This window comes from Biomphalaria glabrata, chromosome 7 (genome assembly GCF_947242115.1).
Source record: "Biomphalaria glabrata chromosome 7, xgBioGlab47.1, whole genome shotgun sequence".
NCBI lineage: Eukaryota > Metazoa > Mollusca > Gastropoda > Planorbidae > Biomphalaria > Biomphalaria glabrata.
In genome coordinates this window covers 15794362-15810758 of record NC_074717.1, presented here as the reverse complement: position 1 = coordinate 15810758, position 16397 = coordinate 15794362, and the positions used below count along the sequence as shown (strand labels likewise).

General features: G+C 31.9%; 1 protein-coding gene across 3 annotated transcripts in view; it reads left to right on the top strand.

Annotated features, from left to right (window-relative positions):
* LOC106067229 (C3 and PZP-like alpha-2-macroglobulin domain-containing protein 8) overlaps positions 1-16157 on the top strand; it is a 97591-nt gene extending 81434 nt beyond the window's left edge. For all 3 annotated transcript variants that reach the window (XM_056036076.1, XM_056036078.1, XM_056036077.1), the window contains exons 27-37: positions 6525-6606; positions 6806-6983; positions 7084-7188; positions 7552-7720; positions 7808-8046; positions 10124-10285; positions 10433-10501; positions 10633-10796; positions 13438-13612; positions 13709-13814; positions 14884-16157. In XM_056036076.1, the coding sequence (XP_055892051.1) occupies positions 6525-6606; positions 6806-6983; positions 7084-7188; positions 7552-7720; positions 7808-8046; positions 10124-10285; positions 10433-10501; positions 10633-10796; positions 13438-13612; positions 13709-13814; positions 14884-15074 (1640 nt within the window). In that variant the 3' untranslated portion in view covers positions 15075-16157. The remainder of the gene's footprint in view (positions 1-6524; positions 6607-6805; positions 6984-7083; positions 7189-7551; positions 7721-7807; positions 8047-10123; positions 10286-10432; positions 10502-10632; positions 10797-13437; positions 13613-13708; positions 13815-14883) is intronic.
* Positions 16158-16397: the final 240 nt, after the last annotated feature.

Below are 16397 nucleotides of genomic sequence, written 5' to 3'. Positions count from 1 at the left end.
AATAAAAACAACACAATATACAGAAATTTTACAAAGAGAATTAGATGAATTACAGAAATGGGAATCAAATTGGAGCATGTTTTTCCACCTAGAAACTCTGTCCCCTGGCATAGAGTGCTCTTTGTATGTTGATGACTTTGTCATTTTTACTTATGGGAAAAACATGAACACCTTAGAAAGAAAATTACAGTTAAGTTTAAACAAAATTCAAAATTGGGCAAATGATAATGGTTTTAAATTTTCAGACTCCAAAACAGTTAGTATGCATTTTTGTAATTTAAGGGGACTCCACCAGACCCTGAACTTTATACACAAAAAAGAAGATCCCTGTTGTGAAAACTATTAAATTTTTAGGCCTCACCCTAGATTCCAAATTTAATTTTCTCCCCCACATTAAGGAACTTAAGAAGAAATGCCAAAAGTCATTAAACATACTTAGAGTACTCAGCCATACAGACTGGGGAGCTGACAGAGATACCTTGCTGTTGCTATATCGGAGTCTAATTCGATCCAAGCTAGACTACAGATCCATAATATATGGAGCAGCAAGGAAGTCTTATCTAAAAATACTGGAACCAATACAAAATGCTACCCTGCGTCTCTGTCTCGGCGCGTTTCGTACATCACCTATCCCAAGTCTCCATGTGGAGGCTAGAGAACTCCCCATGGATATAAGAATGAAAAAGATTGCAATGCAGTATATAGTCAAGCTAAAATCCAACCCCACGAACCCAGATTTTGACTCCATATTTAACCCTACAGAGGTAGAATTATACAATCGAAGGCCTAAGGTCATACAGCCGTTGGGCCTTCGAATGAGAGAACCCATCCAAAATTTAACCCCACCCATTGACCAAATCTCTAAAATAGAAACCCCTCATAATCCTCCAAGGCTAATAAATAAACCCAAATTAAATTTATCCCTCCTTAATTTCAAAAAAGAAAATACAGACCCAAGCATACTACAAGTCCACTTTAGGGAATTGCAGGAGAGCTATGGAGATTTTGGAACCATCTACACAGACGGATCCAAAATGGATGGAAAGGTCACGTGTGCCTGCTCCTTTCGGAACAAAACAATCTCCCGTAGACTCCCCGATGGCTGCTCCATCTTTACGGCCGATTTGCATGCAATATCGCTTGCACTTATGGTCGTCAAAGCATTAGAAAGGAGGAAATTTATAATCTGCTCCGACTCCAAATCTGCATTGCAAGCTTTGGGGCAGATGAAGACTGACATTCCATTGGTACATACATACAGCCGACCATAGGGATGTCACCTTCATCTGGGTCCCCTCCCATGTTGGCATTGAGGGAAATGAAGCCGCAGACAGAGAAGCAAAGAGAGCCCTAAATCATGCGGTGTCAGGAACCCAAATTCCCTGCTCGGACCTGAGACAAAGTATTGCCTCTGCCACCTATCAAGAGTGGCAGAACCGATGGGAGGCTGAGACTCACAGTAAACTCAGGCAGATTGTGGCGGATGTCAGGTGGCGGCCCACATCTAAGGGTCTGACAAGGCGTGGTAGCACAACCATGTCCAGACTTAGGATTGGCCACACCTACATCATGCACTCTTTTGTGCTGAAGAGAGACAAGCCCCCACTTTGTGAGTACTGTGACTCTTGCCTCACCTTGGAACATATCCTCATTGATTGCCCCAGATACCAGGATGTCAAGGAGAAATTTTATAGAACACACACCTTGAAAACACTATTCGACAATGTCGACCATGGGAAGGTACTGGGCTTTGTCCGGGAGTTGGGGTTGTCTTTGAAGATCTGATTTTTTAACTGTAAACATATAATATTTACATAAGATTTTTACCAAATTATTAAATTTTTACTACCTTTACTATTTTAACTGTGAATAGACCTTGTTTTTAATGATTTAACTGTATAGAAGTTAGCCCTTGTTATGTAAAGGGAGAGTGATCCTTAAAGGACTACGGGCACGACATGGCCTAAATTGTGCCGATGTGCCTAAACTCAAAACTCAAACTCCACCCAGAAAAATGTCAGTTATTAAGAGTAACTAAAAAACTAAAATAAATTAATTCAACTTATCTTATGCATGGTAAACCAGTAACATAGACTAAAAACGCAAAATACCTAGGTGTTATAATAAATGAAAAACTGTCATGGAATCCCCATATTAATGAAAATATCAAAAAATCAAACAAAGCATTAGGGTTTGTTAAAAGAAATTTCTATAAATCAAATAAGAACTTAAAACTAAAATGTTATTTAACCTTGGTTAGGCCAATAAGAGAATATGCATACTCTGTTTGGGACCCCTCAACTCAAGAAAACATTAAGAAACTGGAACAGACACAAAATAGAGCAGTGAGATTCATAACAAACAAATATTCACAATTGACTAGAGTAACACCTTTAGTTAAATCATTTAATTTAGAAAGCCTTCAGGATAGAAGACTTTAAAGTAAAGTAGCAATTATACATAAAACACTGAACCATAATCTTCAAATACCTTAAAACCTTAGTAATAAATTTTCAAAGCATTAGGAACAAAACAGCAGACTTAGAAATTTTATTAGAATGTGAGAAACCAGACATAATTGCAGGAACAGAAACTTGGGTACATCCTGAAATTTAAAATGCAGAAATTTTCAATAGTAATTATGAAATTTTTAGAAAAGATAGGGCTGATAATCATGGAGGAGTTCTTTTAGCAATAAAAAACACTCTTATAGCAGAAGAAATTACCTTACCTAACTCAAAAAATGTAGAATCAACATTTTGTAAAATTAATACCACCTCAACATCCCTAATAATAGGCAGCATTTACAGACCACCAAATTCTAGTTTAGAATACATGCAGGAACTATGTAATCAGATTACTACACTTAAAGAGACAAATAAAAAGTTTTTTGGATTATGGGTGATTTCAACCTACCTGATATAAATTGGAAAACACTAACCATAGATAAACACCAAAACCTTAAGGACATAAATGAGATTTTCATAGAAACTTTACACAACCTAAGTTTAGATCAAATCATTAAAAAGCCAACTAGATTAAACAACACATTAGATCTCTTCTTAACCAACAGACCTGGATTAGTAGTAGATTATGATATCATCCCTGGTCTATCAGACCATGAGATCATAAAAATACATAGTCAGATAAAAGCAGTAGTCAATATAAAACCCAAAAGAAAAATCTTACTCTGAAACAAATGCATCCTAACACATCTACGTCAAGCTGCATTAAACTTTCAACAAACATTCTTATTAGAAAAAGACATTAACCAACCAGTCGATGACCTCTGGAATTTCATTAAAAACCATCTTAAAAGCATTATAGAAAATCATATACCAACTAAATACACATCAAACAAAATAAATAAATGCTGGTTTAATAATAAACTAAAGAAGCTTTGTAAACAGAAGGAAAACCTATATAGAAAATTTAAAGAAACTAATGCAGAAAGAGTTTACAAAAAGTATATAAAAATTAAACACTTAACCCAAAAAGTAAGCAGACAGCTGCAGAGTGAATACATAAACAATGTAATATCTAAAGATAACAACAAAAACCTATGGTCATACATTAAGTCTAAGAAAATGGAAACAACAGGCATTGCGCCATTAAAAGATAAACATAACATAATACATAATGATAATGAAACTAAAGCAAACATCCTAAACAAATACTTTGCATCAGCATTCTCAGCCCCAGGAGACAAAGACATATTACTTAATTTGAACCAAGTAAACAACATAGAAGATTTAGTAGTACAAGAAAATGGAATTCAAAAACTATTAGCCAACACCAAACCAAATAAAGCTTCTGGACCTGATGGTATTCCAGCTAGATTACTCAAAGTACTAAGCAATGAGCTAGCCCCAGTGTTCAAAATACTCTTTCAGGCTTCACTTAACCAGGGCAGAGTACCAAAGGACTGGAAAGAAGCTAATGTCACCCCCCTATTTAAAAAAGGAGAAAAATCTGACCCAGGAAACTACAGACCAGTATCACTTACCAGCATCACATGTAAAATCCTAGAACACATAATATGTAGCAACATCATAAACCACTTAGACAAACATTATGTCCTCACACCATACCAACATGGCTTTAGGAAATATAGATCATGTGAAACACAACTGATAGGACTAATTGATGATTTTTCAAAAGGTTTAGATAATAGTGAACAAATAGATGCTATCTTGCTGATTTTTCTAAGGCTTTTGACAAAGTCCACCACCATAGTTTGCTTAAAAAATTAAAATATTTCGGCATTAATGGTTCACTGCATCAGTGGATTAAAGATTTTCTGATAGGGAGAGAACAAACTGTAATAATAAATGGCTCTAAATCAACACAGATAACAGTAAACTCAGGTGTACCTCAAGGAACAGTCTTGGGTCCACTACTATTTTTAATTTACATAAATGATTTACCAAATTGCATTTCTTCAGGAACAAAAGTCAGATTATTTGCAGACGATTGCATAATATATAGAACAATAAAAACAACACAGGACACAGATATTTTACAAAGAGAATTAGATGAATTACAGAAATGGGAATCAAATTAGAGCATGTCTTTCCACCCAGAAAAATGTCAGTTGTTAAGAGTAACAAAAAAACTAAAACAAATTAATTCCACTTATCTTATTCATGGCAAACCAGTAACACAGACTAAAAACGCAAAATACCTAGGTGTTATAATAAATGAAAAACTGTCATGGAATCCACATATTGATGAAACTACAAAAAAATCAAACAAAGCATTAGGATTTATTAAAAGAAATTTCTATAAATCAAATAAGAACATAAAACTAATAGAATATGCATCCTCCATTTGGGACCCTTCAACTCAAGAAAACATTAAAAAACTGGAAGACACAAAATAGAGCAGTGAGATTCATAACAAACGAATATTCACATTTGACTAGAGTAACACCTTTAGTAAAATCACTAAATTTAGAAAGCCTTCAGGACAGAAGGCTCAAAAGTAAAGTAGCAATCATACATAAAACACTGAACCATAATCTTCAAATACAAAAACAAAATTTAATAAAATACTCTGAAAGACACAAAGATAAAGGCACATTCCTCGTCCCATATGCTAGAACAGATTTGTACAAACACTCCTTCTTCCCAAGTGCTATTAGAGCATGGAATGGGTTGCCTGAGCTAGCCAGGAAAACCAGTGACTTGGCTGAATTTAAGTCATTGGTTAATATGCATGACTAAATGCATGACGTGTAGGACGTAATCATCTTCTTTTTTGAAGTAACGTCTGTATTATATAAGATAAGATAATACAAAAACAAAATTTAATAAAATACATACAAAAATAAAGGCACATTCCTCATCCCATATGCTAGGAAAAATTTGTACAAATACTCCTTCTTCCCTAGTGCTATTAGAGCATAGAATGGGTTGCTTGAGCTAGCCAGGAAAACCAGTGACTTGGCAGTATTTAAGTCATTGGTTAATATGCATGACTGAATGCATGATGCGTAGGACATAATCATCTTCTTTTTTGAAGTAACATCTGTATTATATAAGATAAGATAAGATTAGAACTCAGTATAGACTCTTTAGCTGGCAAATCGAGAGTCTTTGGATGCTAACCTTTCAGTATAAGCACAGATAGCACTGGGCTGGAGGAAATTGATTTTGTCCAGTTTTGCTATTTGTCCCAGATTGGTAGTTAAGTGCAGTAACTTAGTTGTTGTAAGGTTAGGCTTACTAACATCTAAATTACTCATTTCTAGTAATTATCTGGGACTGTTGAACAGCACCAAGCAGAAGGAAGTATTGGATATTTTTTCTGTAGGTAGTTTTTCTTTATCAGCAAGTCTAATGGCCTGGTGAATATATGACTCATCTGGATACATCTAATATTTTTATAGCTGGCAGATCTTTTAAATATTTAAAAGTTCTGGGTCAGCGTTTGAGCCCAATCTAATTGTAAAAACAACTAACACCTTATAGAAACTATGTATAAGTGTAATAATTTTTTTTAAATTAACTCTGATGGGATTTGTATCCACTGTCTACTGCTCTAGATCCCATCCCTTTATCCAGAAAGTATAAAACACACTATTTAAAACATTTAAGCTGTAATACTATATTATATATATATAAAATATTCAAAATATGTTTGATGAAAAAGAAAGGAAAATTAAGTAAGTTCCTATAAATTTTGTTTATCTTCAGATCTAGCTTTGCAGACAGAGGCTTTATCCATTGGGCATTAGAATTAAAATGGAAAATAGGTTAACAAATATTATAGGTGGTGAGGAAGGAAATACAAAAAATGGACAGAAAAATAGAAGGAAACAAATTAGGCCCAAAATTTTTTTTTTTAAACTTAGGAATAATTGTTTTAAAATAGAATAAATATAAAATTTTGAAACTTTGATACTATTTTCTTTAAGTAAGCAACAAAAATATGATGTATAATGTTTAGAACCAATATTTTACTTAAAATTGTTCATAGATTTTACATTGACTAAACAATTATAGTAACAATGTAATGTTCAGCATTTCAGCGTATTTTAAGCTACATGAATGCAACTGACGGTTCTTTCAAGATGTTTAGAGATGATCCAAAACCAAGTTTATGGTAATTATATCTTTTTGTTTTGTGAAAAATAGCTATTGTGTCCAGACACTTGTTGGCTATGAACTATTTTGAAACTACTTAAATGTGTTAACACTCAAAGACCCTAACAGATGATAGTCATTATTTTGGGGTCTTAACTTTCACTGATGCTTCTTTTTTTTGAAAGAAAAGTAATACTTTAATATAAAATTTTTTTTAGGCTTTCTGCTTTTGTTGTTAAAATTGTCAAAGAAGCTACTTTTGGTGAGTGGGAGCGTGACCTCTTTATGCCCAGAGAATTAATCAACAAGGTTGTCTTATACATCTGTTCTCGTCAAAATGAAACAACTGGAGCATTTGAACCAGATGACATTGAAGCTACATATGATAGAAAAATGGTATCTATACACAAATTTGGAAAAGTATATAACTATAGTTTTTTTTGTCTTACATAAAACAAATAGACATTTTATAATTATTAATTTTTTTTTAATGCAGACCCTTCTAGAAAGTTTGAAGGGAGATAAACTCCATGCACATCCTATTCCCTTAACTGCATATGTATTGATTGCATTGAGTGATTTACAAAACTACGTCTCTGAGGTAAATATATATTTTCACATGCAGATCTTCAATTTCTTTCTCTCTACCATCTATGGATGATATAAACCATTGTTGCCCAAAATGCTGGTTCCTCAAGACTTCTGTTCACATTACAGTAAATTGACGTAAAACAATTGCACAAAATAAAAGAATTTAAAAAAATTGACTTTATAGATTTCATTCTGTGATATTCTAGTATTCATACAATAATTTCATATCTGCAACAAATAGTTTTAGTTTTTGGGTATTTAAGATAGCTGTTACCTTGACGTGATTAAATAGAACACTCCTTTTCATCATTTTTAGCTGTCTTAACTATGGGAGGGTTCATTTTGAAAATTGAATACTTTTATTATTTTTCAGGAAGCAGCTGCATGTCGAGACACAGCTGTACGTAATGCAGCTAATTATCTTTTTAACATAGTGCCAGAAATCAAAGAAGTTTTTCACATGGCCATTACGACATATGCACTTTCACTGACACAGAAACGTAGCCCATTTGAAACTTTGTGGAAAATGAAAAGAAATGATTGTAAGCTATTTTCTTACCATTTATTGATCTGTACTTAAATTATTTTTCATGAAATTTTGTTGTCTATATAAATTTTTTTTTCCACAGCGGACTTTCTATATTTTAGTGAAGAAACATCTTATGAAAATCCATATGACTTTTTAAATAATGTACGATACCTAAAGCCACGTCAGGAGTTGATGAATGATGCCCATGCTGTTCAAGCAACAGCTTATGCTCTTATGGCACACATGAACAGTAACTTAGGAACCAAAGTTGAGCGTGAGATGATGATGGCTTGGCTAAACACAATGAGGAATTCTATTGGAGGTTTTGCTGCTACTCAGGTCATTAATTACATTTTTTATAGCATTACTTTGTTGGTTAGGCCAAAAAAAATATTTGATATACAAATTTTATGTATAATACACTTAAATTTATTCATTTGTATCATATTACTTATACTTAAATTAACAAATGTAAACTTATTCTTAGTAATTGGGACAAAACTAAGATCATCTATACAATTAAAATTTTCTACCTAATCAAAAATCCTAGATCATTGATGTGGGCCAGAAATGCAAAACTATTTTGATTTTATTATACTATTATTACTCTCTATCAGACTTTTATGCTTTATTTTACTACTGTGCACCTAAACCAGTAAGCTTTGGGCAGGACAGACCCACTTTTACGGTATAAGGATGTATGTAAACGCGACATGAAGCTCTTCAAAATCTACACTAGCAGCTGGGAAAAAGTAGCACTGGATAGATCCACATGGAGAGAGTGCATAAAGGAAGGGTCTCGGATTGCAAATGCTATACACAACAGAAGCAGAAAGAAGGGTGAAAATGCAACGGCGCCTGGTGATTACATATGCCCAACCTGCGACCGCAGCTGTGTATCAAGGATTGGCCTCTTTAGTCACACAAGAAGTTGCAAAGGGAAAAGATAGTAAAATGCCACAGAAGACTACAGCTTTATTCAAACATGACGAATTGAAAACATTTGAGATTTAATTAAAAATGATAAAGTTAGTTTTATTTTTCATGCTATGAAAATTTACAAAAGAAGAAATATACATTTACACTACCACAAACTAATTCAAAACTAATTAATTTAATGTATCATACATAAAAACATGGCTAGCATAAATATAGCAAAAGGATTCTAAGAAAGAAAGATTAACATGGGGTTAGACTAAATTATCAGAATGTCAAGAAGAAAAAAAAAAAGAGAAGAAAAAAAGTGAAAGATAAAGAAAACAAATGAAAGGAGAACCAAAAAGATGAAAAGCAGAAGAAGCTGAGAGAAAATGAAGAAATCATGAACAAAAAGAAGAGAAAAATAATGAATAGTAATAACACAAAAGAAACAATCCATTTCTCATCAACATATAAACATAGGATTTAATATATACAAGTAAATGTTCAAAGTTTTGAATTTTCAAGAGTCCATGTACATCAGCTCATCTGCTAAATAATTATGAAACCATACTTATTGGTTTGTGCTTAAGTCTTAAAACAGAGAGAAACAAGAATAACACAATTGGTAACATCCTTAAACTTTTGAAAGTCTTGAGAACAGAAAATTACTGTAATACATAACACAACCATAACTTTAAATCAATAGCAATACTATACTATAACCAGGGCTGGTCCTACAGATTGCGGGGCCCTATGCAAAACGGATTGCGCTGGCCTAGTCTGGGTAGGGATAAGGATAATAAGTGAAAATTTTAATTTTTTTTTTTGTTTGAAAATAAATATGTCTTTGCATTTTATTCATACTTTATTAAGTACAAAATCACATTCAAATTAACTTAACAAGCCATCTACAGTAGAAGGTAGTTATCAAACAAACAGCCTATAAACATTCAGATCTGCACTTTAGATTTACTATCGACTAGCAAAATATCACTTTTGATTTTTTAAGACATCGAGATATATTTAAATCTATATTTCTATGCCAGGATTTTTTAATAATTTCAGGAGATTTTCATGACTTTTTTTGTATGCCTTGCAATTTCAGATTTCCAGGAACTCCTGGAAAATCAGGAGACCGCGGAAACCCTGTTAAGTTAAAATGGTTTAATTTAAAAATTTACAGCTAGAGTTAGTGCGGGGCCTATGAAAGTGTGGGGCCTACTGCGGCCACATAGGCTGCAGTGCCCTAAGGCTGGCCCTGACTATAACTTACAAATACAAAAATATAGCTTAAAAGTCTTTGAAAGATAAAAGGTTAATAGAATATTGCTTATTCAAAATAAACTCTTTCCAGTTGCTTTTGCCTGAACCAATGATTTAGTTGAGTTGAATAGATTATTACATCAACTTTTTTTAAAGATTGGCTGTAATTTTTAGGATAAGAAGAGAATTTTATAGAGTTAGGCAATATCACAACTTTATTTACATTTTTCAGGATACTATACTGGCAATGGAAGCTCTTCTTAAATTCACACAAGTTGATCCACATCGTAATGTATTTGACTTGAGCACAACTGTCGAATCAACTTCTTCACCTTCATGGGCTGCCACTTTTAATTTAAAAAAATTAGATTATATTCGACTGAAGACTAATAGTGTAAGTTGTACAATATAGAAGTTGGAACATTTCATTTTATTTTTTTGTTTTAATTAAATATTATTTTATTTATTTCTGCTTATATTTATATTTAGAGAAACTGATAGTACAGAATAATGCTCATTTGATTCTCTTTTTAAATTTTAGCTTCCTGCAGATAAAGTTTGGGGTTTTATTGTTCCTAATGCTCAAGGAACAGGAAGAGCCTTGTTACAAGTTAGTATCATTTCTATATAAAATATTTAGTATTTTTTCAAAGGTTCCTTTAAATTAATTCACTGATTTACTATAATTCTATTTAAATTTGCCTCTTTTGTTTAGCATTTTCTTCTTTTTTATTATTTCAGTTAACAACTACTGTCAATGTGGAATATATGTGGCTTCAAAAAAAGCCAATGCGTCCTAACAATGACCCAAATGAAGAGCCTATAAAATTTTTTGATCTCATTGTAGAAGACCTTAGATTTAGTGGCAGAAACGACTCTATTATGGAAATGACTAATTGTGTTAGGTATCTAACTAGTTAACTTGTAATTAAGCAAGTACTTTTCTTGTTAAATAAATGTTGTGATTTTTCTAATTATTTTTTATACGTAATTAAACTCATTTAGTACATTGAAATTAAAACAAAAATTGTATTTAAACAATTTAGTATATACCCTTTACATATGACTCTTCTTTGATTTGTCAGTTCTGAATCTAGACTTGATCTGTGTCTTATACACCTCCAACTTCTTTTCCCCTTTAGTTGTTCCTCATTATGATTAAATAAATGTAGCACTACTCCCAACCATGCATAAAAATACCTTTAATCCCTCTATAAAAAAAAAAAGCCACACTCTTGACATTTTTTTGGCTTCTTAACTCTAAATGTAGATTTAGCCCTTATAAAATGCTTTACTTTCCTTAATTCAACACTAGACTTTCTGTCAAACTGTAGTAATTTAGTCCACACAAAACATGTTCATAAAGATAGTCTTTGTTTCAGAAAAAAATGCTATTATTGTCTTGACTTGGTTGTTAATTTAACACCAAAAGACATGGATTAGGTAGGGTCACAGTAGACAAAGTCACCGTTTATTTGTTTACCCACAGACCGGAACACATACACAAAAGACTGTACTGATATAATTTGTGATATGATGCCCAAATAACATACCTTATAATAATAAGGTATAATAAATATTAGCTCCCTCCATTTTCTAATGAATTTTAAAGCAGTGTATAGTGAATGTAAAGAAATTGTGAAAATAACTATTGAAACATTAGTAATATATTAAACGAAATGCATTCGAATGTATAAGGACAAAATCTTAATCAGAGAAAAAAATGACAGGTTAGCCTTGTTTGTTCCTGCTTGTACACATCAGTTCATAACCTGATCTTTGTGCCAGGCAAGTTTTGTTCTTGTTAAAGTGCTTCTTCTCATCATTCAACTCTGTTAAAAAAGATCATTACCTTGCTGGTTGCTTTTATCTTGGTTAATATTAGCTGACTAGCATGTTAGAAAAAAAGGCAATGAATATTGAGGCTCATCATTAGTCATAGAGATTCATCTCCTGAAAATAAGTTTGGGTACATTGATCATTTCCGTTTTGCTTTGCTTTGCTTGTCTTTTTTTTTTTTTTTTCTATTCAGAAACCACCCCCCTCAAACCCTCTTTTTTTAGGACTTTCAATAAAACTGTCACCATTTCAACAATTACCCTTTTTTTCCAGTGTTGGATCAAATATGTGTTATGTTCCATCTGGTTGTGAAATCTGCAACAAGTATATATTAGGGTCCGCAATCAGAGGCAAGAATTGTTAGTACACCAAATCTAGCAAAATGTGCCTTCAGCTTTTTTTATAAATTCAAGCGCTGTGGTAGTTGTCAGTGGATCCACTTCTTTGAAGTTGGAGAAATAGTTCACCATGAGAAGGTGCATTTGTGCTTGAATTTACATAGTACCCGTCCCACCTTTTCCTTCAGCATGAAACTATGTTTCTAATTAATTTCTTGACCTTTTCTTTTGACATACAGTTCAAGCATCAGCTGCAGACATATTACAGTTTTTGCTTGTCTCATCATGCTGTTATAAGCATGGGATTAATGCTCATGTGTCTTTGATGTTTTTTACTTTTAAAAAGTCTCATCCAAATGGTATTAAAGTCTAAGTATCCTTTCTTTGGGCCATCTTTCTTCACTAGTCTATGATTGATGGCAATGATTTATCTGCTGCAGTTTATATTTTAATTTTTTTTCCAAAATTGGGTCAGGTATATGTCTATGTCTAACATTCATTATTTCTTCATGATTCTACTCAAGGTTCCAAGCTTGAGACAATGGTTTATTACTTGTAGTTCTTTTCCTTGAACCCACTGAAACGTAAAATATCTGTTGCTTCTCATTATGAGATTTACTAAAGGTTTTATGATAACTGGTCTGCCTTAAGTATACCAGTACTGATTGAACCATCCTAGACCAAAAACCATTACCAAAAGTTCTTTCTCAATTTGTGCTGTTTTAAATTAAATTTAGTAAATTTTAATTGGAAATTATTATTAGTAGTAGTATTAATTATTATTTCATGTAAATAGTTAAAATACGAAACTATAACTAGAGTACCTTCTTTTATACACTTTGACTTAATAACTATGACTCTTTGCTTTGGCAATTGTAAAATTGCTTCATTCTTGTCTAATTAGGCCATTTGAATTCGTATTTTTCCATCTTTATAATCGACCTGTGAATTTTCACACATATTCCTGGTTGAAATTAGGCACCAAAATAATTTTAAAAAGAACATTTTTAAACAAGAAGACCAATTTTAGGCTTCTCTTTACACCTCCTTACTCCTGAACTAATAATAGTCAAAAAAATTTTTTACTTTATTTTGTGGGACTGGAATGAAATTCGAAGTCATAAAATGTGTTTAGTTTTGTGGTTTTTCAATATTTATTGATTATATGTATAATTAAAAGGCAAAATATTTCAGTATATTGATTTTTTAAAGAATTTTTAATATATTTATTTTATTTATAACACTTTTGTAGCCAATGCATTAATGGTAGTCTACCTTAGCATTATACATTAATAATTTATTAAGTATCTCTATGTTATGGTAACATATGAATATTAAACAAAAATATTTGACAATTATTACTTTGCAGCTGGCTTTACACTGAAAAGAGTTTAACGTCTGGCCTTGCAGTACTAGAAGTAGATATTCCTACTGGATATGTTGTTATGAATGACACTTTAAGGGACTATGTACGTTCCAATAGAGTTCCCAGCCTAAAAAGAGCTGAACATTATGATAGAAAAGTGATCTTCTATTTTGAATATGTAAGTTCACTTAAACTTTAATAAATTTTCACCTTAAAACCTTTTTTGGTTAGTGTTTTTTTTTAATTGACTAATTTAAAAACATAAATGTTTCAGCTTGATGAAAGTAAAACTTGTGTCTATTTTCGAGCTGATAGATGGTTTCCTGTTGCCAATGCTACTATACAGCATCGAATGAGAGTTTATGATTACTATGAACCTGGTATGTCATTCAGTATTAGACTTACTTTTGTTTATTCCTTATTTATATTTGGTTATTCCTAAATCCATGTGAAAGATTTAAAAATAAATGAACATAATTGCCAAGTACATAAATGAATGAAATAATTTAATGCTGCTAAAAAATGTTTATAGATATTTATGGACCTCTTTAGCAACACTTTTGGTGATCTGAAGTGTCAAACTTTTGTCCTATAACCACATCACTTGTCTGTCACCACTATACTATCTTCTACCCACAAATCTCTGTTCTTATGAACTCATTGAGAACTGACTTGAAACATCACATTTTTACACCACAGACCCAGCATGGGAATTTGATACATCAGGTTTAATGTGGTAGCTTGTGTATAGTGCCATGTCTGAACTGTAGTTGTCTGATAATAACATTCGTCTGATTATAGCACCTGCATAGCTTGGATGCTCTTGATATGTATGACTGACACATGGCCATAGGCTTTCTTCATTTACATGTACAACATGAATGATGGCCTTCGTGAGACAAACAAAAGCTCCTTTAAATTGACTCTCTTTAGCAGTCAGGACAGCAGAAAAACCTTAACATAATTTATACTTCGTAGCTCCAACAAGACTGCAATGAAATGAAATAATTGCATGCCATAGTTTGGTAGATCACTAGAACAAATAGAAATGTTTTTGGAACCTTGAATTTCATTGAAGAGAAGTAACCTTCTTCAATGTGTCACTGCTAAAGGATGATAAGCTGTGCTCTGTTCACTACTTAGCAATTGGTTTCACTGCAAATAAATATCATTCATGTATTCAGTTTAATTGCTGACACCATATTTGTTAGTTAGTTGTGCTCTTGTAGACAGTTTCTGTTAGAGACTACATTTTTAGAATTTCATTTTCCAGTGCAGCTCTGGGTCTTGTATTAAGTGATTTTGCATTGCTTTGTCATTCTTCTCTCAACCTTGCAGAACTAGATCCTAAGGAGACATTAAATATGGCAATCTATCAAAAATGTTCGTTTCAAGTGCAATAATCATGTTCCATGGGTTAAGAATATTTATAATATTTTTATTTTTCAGGTATGCATAATACAACATTATACACAACACGTAACCTGTTCCTGCTCAATATTTGCTTTGTTTGTGGCTCCTACCAATGTCCCTATTGTCCATACTTTAATTCAGCTACAATAATGAGTGCTGGATTCAGTGTAGTTTTATTGATGGCTGCTACCTACTTTGTTCAGAGACTGCTTCTTAGAAATAGATAGATCTAATTTTTTTTTTTTTGTATTTTGTCATTTTACATTTTTTTTAAACAATGGAACCAATGTACAGCAATATTCATACAGGTATGGAAAAAATAACAGATAAATGTGAGAAATGTTTGTAATTAATTTCATTCTGTACATTAAAGCTCCTATCAACATTTATCCATATATTTTCTCTTGAGTTTTTATACATTCCAGTTTGAATGACAAGGAAGTGGAAGTAACTGTTTTGATTTAACCTTCAAATTACCCTTTGTCATAAAAAAAAGTACACTTTTAAAGGATTTTATTTCCTTTCTGCAGCATTTTCTGCAGATATGAGTTGTCAATAATTTTTTTTTTTAGCATTTTGTCATTAGTGAGCTGATGGAAATACCTTAATATTTTTCTTAATTATGAAACATTAGTATGACTTTTACTCTAAAACAAAAGTTAATGGTTAGATTGAGGCCACACAAAGGGGAAAGCCTTGATGTGTACCATTATCTTTTATTGTTGTAGAAAATATTGAATTTAATGGCTTTAAAAACCTTGGCTAAAAAAAATTATTGAACATTGTAGATCAACAAATTGATAAATCAATATCTCCACACTTAATTAAAATATTATTTTTTTTGTACAGAAAACAAAATGTTTTTTATTGTCTGAAAAAAATGACATTTTTTTGTGTATTGTAAATTGTATGTACTTGTGTAAATATGAAGATATTCAACTATATTTTTGAATATGTTTATTTTACATTCCATTAACCTCATTGTGTTTGATATTTTATCAACCTGATATTGGAATAATATACCAGCAAGTGAACTTTTTTTTTTTCTTAAATTAAAAATGTTAGAATCGTTGTTGTATATTCAAATGCATCCTTTCATATCATGCCATCATATGTATAGTGATGCTGAGTAAACTACTTTATCTGCAAGTATAACTGAAATTATTCAATTTTTTTTTTATTGTATGAATGTGTGCGAAATATTTGTTGACAACTTTCAGCTTGTTTCTAAAATGTTACATTGTACAATTTTTATATCTTTTGTTTTGAATTGAGTAATCTGATTAAAATATGATCTGAAAACATTTTAACTAAGCTCTTCTTAGTTCCTATCTTTACTTATTAATCATGTGTCTGTAGAGTAATAGACAAACATGATTTATCTATCTAGTTATTCTGTCTAAACAATGAACATAATTTACTGTCATCTATCTAGTTATTCTGAGTTTTAAAAATAAGGTTTTCAAATGTCACAAGAAATCGTAATGTCTCCTTTAATGTCTCCATAAGATCAATACAATTTATAAAACTCATTGAGTGGGTTGTGTTGT